Source organism: Dermochelys coriacea, chromosome 1 (assembly GCF_009764565.3).
Source record: "Dermochelys coriacea isolate rDerCor1 chromosome 1, rDerCor1.pri.v4, whole genome shotgun sequence".
In the NCBI taxonomy this organism is placed as follows: domain Eukaryota; kingdom Metazoa; phylum Chordata; order Testudines; family Dermochelyidae; genus Dermochelys; species Dermochelys coriacea.
Genome location: NC_050068.2, coordinates 51,944,183 through 51,953,893, shown reverse-complemented (window position 1 = coordinate 51,953,893; position 9,711 = coordinate 51,944,183). Strand labels below are relative to the sequence as shown.

General features: G+C 39.8%; 1 protein-coding gene across 8 annotated transcripts in view; it reads left to right on the top strand.

Annotated features, from left to right (window-relative positions):
• The window catches only part of ALG5 (ALG5 dolichyl-phosphate beta-glucosyltransferase), a 51,248-nt gene that overhangs the window by 404 nt on the left and 41,133 nt on the right, over nt 1-9,711 (top strand). For 3 of the 8 annotated variants that reach the window (XR_006277686.1, XR_006277685.1, XM_038393716.2), the window contains exons 2-3: nt 4,401-4,536; nt 4,672-4,721. The exons of 2 other annotated variants lie outside the window; for them this stretch is intronic. Coding sequence is in view for 1 of the 6 variants with exons in the window: in XM_038393716.2 (XP_038249644.1) it covers nt 4,422-4,536; nt 4,672-4,721 (165 nt within the window). In the remaining 5 variants the exon portion in view is untranslated. Of the gene's footprint in view, nt 1-4,400; nt 4,537-4,671; nt 4,735-9,711 lie in introns of those variants that run through there. 3 more of the 8 variants (XM_038393744.2, XM_038393734.2, XM_038393748.2) reach the window with 3 other exon arrangements.

The window sequence follows — 9,711 nt, the reverse complement described above, 5'->3', positions numbered from 1 at the left end:
CACCCCTAAAGGTATTCGCAGACTCTCATCTGGTCCCTCCTTAGTCTTCTTTTCTCAAGTCTAAAAAAAAAAGCCCGGTGTTTTTAACCTGTTCTCCTAGCTCAGGTTTTCTAAACTTTTGATCGTTTTTGCTGCTCTCTTCTGGACTTAATCCAGTTTGTCCACATCTTTCCTGAAGTGCAGTGTCCAAAACGCAGCATGGCCCTCCAGCTGAGGCCTCACCAGTGCTGAGCAGACCAGGACAGTTACTTCCCCCAGCTCCTGTTAACAAGAGCCTTTTTTGCAGCTGCATCCTGATTGATGGCCCATGTTCAGTCTGTCATCTGCTATAAACCCTGGATCCCTTTCAGTAGTACTATCAGCTAGCCAGGTTTCAGAGTAGCAGCCGTGTTAGTCTGTATTTGCAAAAAGAAAAGGAGTACTTGTGGCACCTTAGAGACTAACAAATTTATTAGAGCGTAAGCTTTCGTGAAGTGAGCTGTAGCTCACGAAAGCTTATGCTCTAATAAATTTGTTAGTCTCTAAGGTGCCACAAGTACTCCTTTTCTTTTATCTGAGGAACAGTGGGAGGTGGGGTCGGGGGGAGAAATAACATGGGGAAATAGTTTTACTTTGGGTAATGACTCATCCATTCCCAGTCTCTATTCAAGCCTAAGTTAATTGTATCCAGTTTGCAAATTAATTCCAATTCAGCAGTCTCTCGCTGGAGTCTGTTTTTGAAGTTTTTTTGTTGAAGGATAGCCACCCTCAGGTCTGTAATCGAGTGACCGGAGAGATTGAAGTGTTCTCCGACTGGTTTTTGAATGTTATAATTCTTGACGTCTGATTTGTGTCCATTTATTCTTTTACGTAGAGACTGTCCAGTTTGACCAATGTACATGGCAGAGGGGCATTGCTGGCACATGATGGCATATATCACATTGGTAGATGTGCAGGTGAACAAGCCTCTGATAGTGTGGCTGATGTGATTAGGCCCTATGATGGTGTCCCCTAAATAGATACGTGGACAGAGTTGGCAACGGGCTTTGTTGCAAGGATAGCTTCCTGGGTTAGTGGTTCTGTTGTGTGGTGTGTGGTTGCTGGTGAGTATTTGCTTCAGGTTGGGGGGCTGTCTGTAAGCAAGGACTGGCCTGTCTCCCAAGATCTGTGAGAGTGATGGGTCGTCCTTCAGGATAGGTTGTAGATCCTTGATGATGCGTTGGAGAGGTTTTAGTTGGGGGCTGAAGGTGATGGCTAGTGGCGTTCTGTTATTTCCTTTGTTGGGCCTGTCCTGTAGTAGGTGACTTCTGGGTACTCTTCTGGCTCTGTCAGTCTGTTTCTTCACTTCAGCAGGTGGGTATTGTAGTTGTAGGAATGCTTGATAGAGATCTTGTAGGTGTTTGTCTCTGTCTGAGGGGTTGGAGCAAATGCGGTTATATCGTAGAGCTTGGCTGTAGACAATGGATCGTGTGGTATGATCTGGATGAAAGCTAGAGGCATGTAGGTAGAAATAGCGGTCAGTAGGTTTCCGATATAGGGTGGTGTTTATGTGACCATCGCTTATTAGCACCGTAGTGTCCAGGAAGTGGATCTCTTGTGTGGACTGGTCCAGGCTGAGGTTGATGTTGGGATGGAAATTGTTGAAATCATGGTGGAATTGCTCAAGGGCTTCTTTTCCATGGGTCCAGATGATGAAGATGTCATCAGTGTAGCGCAAGTAGAGTAGGGGCACTAGGAGACGAGAGCTGAGGAAGCATTGTTCTAAGTCAGCCATAAAAATGTTGGCATACCGTGGGGCCATGCGGGTATCCATCCCAGTGCCGCTGATTTGAAGGTATACATTGTCCCCAAATGTGAAATAGTTATGGGTGAGGACAAAGTCACAAAGTTCAGCCACCAGGTTTGCCATGACATTATCAGGTATACTGTTCCTGATGGCTTGTAGTCCATCTTTGTGTGGAATGTTGGTGTAGAGGGCTTCTACATCCATAGTGGCCAGGATGGTGTTTTTAGGAAGATCACCAATGGACTGTAGTTTCCTCAGGAAGTCAGTGGTGTCTCGAAGATAGCTGGGAGTGCTGGTAACGAAGGGCCTGAGGAGGGAGTCTACATAGCCAGACAATCCTGCTGTCAGGGTGCCAATGCCTGAGATGATGGGACGTCCAGGATTTCCAGGTTTATGGATCTTGGGTAGCAGATAGAATACTCCAGGTCGGGGCTCCAGGGGTGTGTCTGTGCGGATTTGTTCTTGTGCTTTTTCAGGGAGTTTCTTGAGCAAATGCTGTAGTTTCTTTTGGTAACTCTCAGTGGGATCAGAGGGTAATGGCTTGTAGAAAGTGGTGTTGGAGAGCTGCCTAGTAGCCTCTTGTTCATACTCCGACCTATTCATGATGACGACAGCACCTCCTTTGTCAGCCTTTTTGTTTATGATGTCAGAGTTGTTTCTGAGGCTGTGGATGGCATTGTGTTCTGCATGGCTGAGGTTATGGGGCAAGTGATGCTGCTTTTCCACAATTTCGGCTCGAGCATGTTGGCGGAAGCACTCTATGTAGAAGTCCAGTCTGCTGTTTCGACCTTCAGGAGGAGTCCACCCAGAATCTTTCTTTTTGTAGTGTTGGTAGGAAGGTCTCTGTGGGTTAATATGTTGGTCAGAGGTGTGTTGGAAATATTCCTTGAGTTGGAGACATCGAAAATAGGATTCTAGGTCACCACAGAACTGTATCATGTTCATGGGGGTGGAGGCTCAAAAGGAGAGGCCCCGAGATAGGACAGATTCTTCTGCTGGGCTAAGTATAGTTGGATAGATTAACAATATTGCTGGTTGGGTTACGGGAACCACTGTTGTGGCCCCTCGTGGTATGTAGTAGTTTAGATAGCTTAGTGTCCTTTTTCTTTTGTAGAGAAGCAAAGTGTGTGTGTTGTAAATGGCTTGTCTAGGTTTTGTAAAGTCCAGCCATCAGCTAGCCAGTTATTCCTGGTTTTGTAGTTCTTCCTAAGTGTAGTACTTTGCATTTGTATTTATTGAATTTAATTTTGTTGATTTTTAGACCAATTTGTCAAGATCATTTTGAATCCTACCTTTGTCCAAACACTTTGCAGTTTGGTGCCATCTGCAAATGTTATAAGTATGCTCTTCACTCTATTATCCAAGTTCTTAACGAAACATTGAATAGGTCTGGACCCACAACAGATCTTTGAGGGACCTCACTAGGTATTTCCTCGCAGCTTCACAGCGAGCCATTGATAACTACTCTTTGAGTATGGTCTTTCAGTCAGTTATGTACTCACTTTATAGCAATTTACTCTAGACCACATGTCCATAGTTTGCTTATGAGACTGTCAAAAGCCTTACTAAAATCAAGATGCATCACATCTGCCACTTCCCTCACGAGCCATTAGGCTGGTAGTCCTGTTAAAGAAGGAAAGTAGGGATTTGGGATGATTTGTTTTTGACAAATCCATGTTGGCTATTACTTATTGCCTTAATAACCTCTAGGTGCTTACAAATCTTTTCAGGTATCGAAGTTCGACTGACTGGCCTATAATTTCATGGGCTCTTATTTCTCTGCCTTCCCCCTCTTTGGAAGATAAGTACTATGTTTGCCTTTCTTCAGTCTTCTGGGCTGATAATCACTTCCAGGATTGCCCCAACTAGTTCTTTAAGTATCCTAGGCTTAATTTCATCAGGCTGTGCCTTCTTGAATATATCTAATTTACCTCAATATTCTTTAACCAGTTCATTCCCTATTCTGGATTGTGTTCCTTCTCCCTTGCTCTTAATATTGTGTTATGTATCTGGTCACCATAAAAACTTTTTAGTAAAGACTGAAGCAAAATAGTCATTAAACACTTCAGACTTCTTGATGTTATCTATTATTAGCTCTACTTCCTTGCTAAGTAGTGTGTTTCCTTCATCTTTCTGTTTTTCCTAATGTATTTATAGAGCCTCTTATTGCCTTTGTTACGTGTAACTCATTTTGCACCTGAGCCATTTTGATTTTGTCCTTACATGCTCGTGCTATTCTTCTGTACTCCTCCTTAGAAATTTGTTTATTTTCACTTTTTGTAGGATTCCTTTTTGATTTTCACAATGGTCATTAAAGAGCTCCTAATGCAACCATATTAACCTCTTAGTATTATTCCTATCTTTCCTTTGCACTGGGATAGTTTGCTGTTTACCTTTAATATTGTCTCTTTGAGAAACTCTCTCCTGAACTCCTTTTTCCCTTAGATTTTCTTCTCATGGGACCTTATCTACTATTCCCTGAGTTTGATAAAGTCTGCTTCTTTGAAGTCCATTGTCCTTATTCAGCAGCTCTCACTCCTTCCTTTCTTTAGAATTAGGAAATTTATCATTTCATTGTCACTTTCACTGAAATTGCCTTCAGCTTTCAGATTTGCAATTCATTCTTCCCTGTTAGTGAGAATCAAGTTTAAAGTGGATGTCTCGCTGGTTACTTCTTCTACCTTCTGAAACAAGAAGTTGTCCCCAATACAGTCCAAGAATTTATAGGACACTTTGTGTTATGACACTTCACTTTTCTGACAGATGTTTGGGTAGGTCTTGTGTTTTGGATATTTCCTTTCTTTGTTCTAGAAATGACTCATCCACTGCCTCTGATGTGGTGGTTTATTGTAGATCCCTAATATGACATTGCCCCTCTTTGTTTTTCTGTTTTTATCTTCACCCAGGGACTTTAAACTTGAGTGCCTCTCACCACCTTCTGGACCTCAGAACAAGTGTATGTATTCTTGGTGTGTAATCCAACATCTACTCCCTTTTTTTGTCTGCCTGACCTTCCTGAACAAGCTATACCCCTCTATACCAATACTGCAATTGAGATTTATCCCACCAATTCTCGTGATACCTATTAAATCATAAGTTAGCTATTGTACTAATGCTTCCAATTCTTTCTGTTCATTCCCCATAGTCCTTGCATTTATGTATAGACTTCTAAGATGTTGAACAGATTCTCCCACTTTTTTACCTCTTGCTGCTCCTATGACCCTATTGTAATTCTTCATTCCATCCCAAACATCTAGCCCTCTGGTAAGGGCACATTTTCTTTATATCTACATCTTTTGTCAGCTGCCCCCTTCGAACCTAGTATAAAGACTTTCCCACTGGGTTGGCAAATTGGTGTGCAAAGGTGTTCATCCTTCATCTCATACAATGTTATCTAAGCTCAGTGAAGTGCGTTCTCACATGAGGCTTATCAATCTAAACACTACAGTTTTGTTAAAATACGAAACTGGACAGAATTGTGACTGCAACTGTGCCAGGTATTTTTGGACTACAGTAGGTACTCCATATATTATGGGTTATGGTCTGTTATAAAATTCCCCCAGATCTCTGCAGATACCACCAAGCTGAAATGTATCAGGGTTCAAGTTTCAAATTTTTCTGCTTTTCTAACAGTGAATAACTACTAATTTATATCCAAAATATTTTTAAATTGTAAAACCTAATTTAACTAAACAAACCTAGCTGGCTTTGTAAATGAACTGCAAACAGTGTTCTATTTCTTTCTTTTATAACATAAACAAATATTTTGTGTTTGTCTTTTATTTTATTTTTTAATAATTTAGAAACAGTGTTCTCTTCTAGAATACTGGGAAGTCTGTAGCATGTGGAAACCCAGATACCACTGGTAGTCAACAGTATCACATTACATTGCTTGAATATATTGCTGTACATACAATCATTTTTAACATTTTTTAAACCTTGACACTAATATAACATTAAAATTGTAAGATCAATCACAAAAGTTGAGAAATTCCAGAAGTTAGTTTGACAATACTAATTTATGTTGTTAAATATAAACCTTAATTACTCTTATTAATGTGGTGAATTGAAATTTAACAAGTGAGAGGAGCAAAAAATGCCACAGGTTTGCACTATGGCTAAGGCTAAGATTTTGTCACTTATATTTTTAGTAAAAGTCACAGACAGGTCACGGGCAATTAAAAAAAAATTCACAGAAGCCCATGACCTGTCCGTGATTTTTACTAAAAATATCCGTGACAAAATGGGGAGTTGTGTCCAGCTTCCACGAAGAGCCCCGCTGAGGCGACTGATGGCACCGGGCCCGGCGGCTGCATATCTTCTCCCCCCATTCCCCCCGCCGTCCAGCTGCCGGGGATCCAGCTTGGAGTTCCAGGGGTCACCACCACCCATGGGGGGCTTGGAGCTCTAGGGTCCCCCACGGCTCAGAGCTGTGGGGTTAACTATGGCTGAATTAGAGTTGTCAGATCAACTTTATCTTTGAAAATTTCATGATGTTGAGTGCTTAAACTTGCAACCTCAACATAGTATTTGAATTAGCTGTGTGCATTCATCCATTCTCCCTCTCCTTCCCTCCCTTAATTTTTTAGTGATTCATCTGGGGCAGAGGGTTGAACAAAAAGGAAATTAAATTAAATAAAATATGGAGGAAATAGATTTACACACTTTAAAATTCTGCTGGCATCACAAGCAGACCATGAGCTGAATCAGCTGGATGGAAGAATTTAATCAGAAAAATGTGAATGATAATTGAGAGTTGTTTAAGAACGCTTTACTAGATGCCCAAAAAGCCACAATTGAGAAAAATGGTTAAAAAACCAACCTGGAGAAGTGAAGGCATCTATTTAAAAAAAAAAAAAAAAAAAAAGTTGATATTTCTTAACATAAATCAGAAGCTAGAAACCATAGAAAATTGATAAGAGAAGCAAAGGACACACAGAGAAATCTATGACCAACAGAGTTAAAGACAATAAGGAGGTTTTTAATTATATTGGGAACAAAAAGAATCCTGCAATGATATTGGTCTATGGATGGATGGAAGTGGCAGAATTATCAATAATCAGAAAAGGCAGAAGTGTTCAATAAAAAATTCTGTTCTATATTTTGGGAAAAAACAAAATGTTATATCATCTGGTAACTCTCTTTCCATTCCCTGAGTATCTCTGGAGGATGTTAGACAGCAGCTACATAAGTTAGACATTTTTAAATCATCAGGTCTAGATAACATGCATCCAAGAGTTTTAAAAGAGCTGGTTGAAGAGCTCGCTGGACTCTTAAACACTGATTTTCAATAAGTCTTGGAACACAGTGGAGTTTCCAGAAGACTGGAAGATTGCTAATATTGTGCCAATATTTTAAAAGGTAAATAGGATGACCTGCTAATTATAGGCCTGTCTGTCTGACATGGATTTCAGCACGTTAATGGAGTGGCTGATACGGAACTCAATCAATAAAGTATTAAAGGAGGGTGATATAATTAATGCCAGCCAACATGAGTTTATGGAAAATAGATCCTGTCAAACTAACTTGATATTTTTTTATAAAATTACAAGTTTGGCTGATAACGGTAATAGTATTGATGTAATATACTTAGACTTCTGTAAGATATTTGATTTGGTACCACACAATATTTTTTTATTAAAAATTATAATGATATAAAATTAACATGGTGCACATTAAGTTGATTAAAAGCTGGCTAGCTATTAGGTCTCAGAATGTAATTGTAAATGGGCAATCATCATCAAGCAGAGGTGTTTTTCTAAAGGGGTCTGGCAGGCAGCAGTTTTTGACCCTAAGATATTTAATAATTTTAGTAATGTCCAGGAACAACACACACAATCATCACCGATAACGTTTGCAGATGACACACAAATTGGAGGATTGATAAATAATGGAGAGGACAGGTCACTAATATAGAGCAATCTGGATTACTTGGTAAACTGGGTGCAAGCAAACAATATGCATTTTAATATGGATAAACATAAATGTGTACATCTATAAACAAAGAATGTAGGCCACACTTACGGCATAGGGGACCCTATCCTGGGAAGCAGGGACTCTGAAAAATATGTGATCGTCATGGTGGATAATCGGCTGAACATGAGTTCCTTGTGCAACTCTGTGGTCAAAGAGCTAATGTGATCCTTGAATGCAGAAACAGAAATCTTGAGTAGGAGCAGAGAGGTTATTTTACCTCTATATTTGGCACTAATGCAACCACTGCTGAAATACTGTGTCCATTTCTGGTGTCCACAATAGAAGAACAGTGTTGAAAAATGGGAGAGCATTCTGAAAAAAGAGCCACAAGAATGATTAAAGGATTAGGAAACGTGCCTTATAGTGGTACACTCAAGGCGCTCAATCAATTTAGCTTAACAAAGAGTAGGTTAAGGGGTGGCTTGATTACAATCTGTAAGTACCTATATGGGGAACAAATATTTAAAATGGGCTCTTTAGCAGAGAAAGGTATAACAAGATCCAATGACTGGAAGTTGAAGCTAGCCTGGGAATAAGGTGTAAATTTTAAATAGAATAATTAATCACTGGAACAATTTACCAAGGGTTTTGATGGATTCTCCATCACTGATATTTTTTAAATCAAGAATGGATGGATTTTTTAAAAGATACACTCTAGGAAGTTCCCCTCTAATTTTAGGGAAATTCCATGACCTGTGTGTTATATAGGAAGTCATTTCAGATGATCACAAAGGTCCCTTCTGGCCTTGGAATCTATGAATATTCTCTCAACTGACAAATGCCTGCCTAACTGTGAACATGTGAATAGCGTTTCTCTGTTTAAGGCCCTGATCCGACAAGCTAACCTCCAAGAGTGGATTATTGAAAACTTAAGTCAATGGGGCTCCATTCAAAGGTTTGCCTGCTTTCCTTAGTGTGTCGTATCAGAGCCTAAAAGATAAGTTGACAGAGCTAACAGTGCTTAGTGTGTGAAAAATTCACACTGCTGAGTGCTGTAGCTATGGTGACTTAACCCCCAGTGCAGAAGTAACTAGGCTGATGGCAGAATTCTTCCATTGACCTAGCTATCGCCACTCAGAGAGGTGGATTATCTATAGCAACAGAAAAACTCCTTCCATTGCTGTAGGAAGCATCTGCACTACAGTGACATAGCTACAGCACTTTAGCTAGGTTGCAGTAGTGTAGATATGGCTTAAGTACATATCTATAGAGTAAAGGAAATTTTCTGTAGTGTATGTAGGTGTTAAGTGTCTTCAGCTCCCACTGAAGCCAATGAGAAAGAGGTCACAATGCTCTGTAGGATTAGGTCCTATGCAATTTTCAAAATGTCATTATTTTGTTAAATTAAAACCAGTTTCTTTCAAACAATGTACTGAAGACTGCCCTTGCTAACTTTCAGACTTGAACCATTTTTGCGGTGACCCAGTTTTAAAAGGAAATGGTGTTGTTTAGAATTTAAGCTATAAATGAAACTTAAATTTAAATCTAGATCACATTCCCTGGAGCCATTACAGTAATTAGTTTGAGGATAAAAGCACACTTTTCTAATGTTAAGAAAATCTAAACCACAAATTCATTTAAGTATTTTATTTTGTTCAAAGAACTTGGAAGCTCTGTTGGAGAAGCCAGCAGGACTTTAGTAAGTGCCAGCAGTGTGTCTAGTGCTGCACAAGACACAGATGTCAGCAGTCTCTGTCCCAAATTCATTACAAATAAGAAGGTGAAAATAAGACTTTTGATATACTGGAGACCGAGAAGTAGGATTTATAAGACATGCAAACTTACTATCTATATATTTAATTCATTTTTTTCTGCTCTTTCCTTATTCAGTTATGGTCATACTTCTGTAAGCCCTAAGACCTCATTCCATAGTTACTGAAGATTATGGTGGCCCATCTCTTCTTTACTAGTTAGTCTGCTCATAGAGATAGTGATATGCATGTGTGTGTGTGTGCCACTCTGTTTATGAG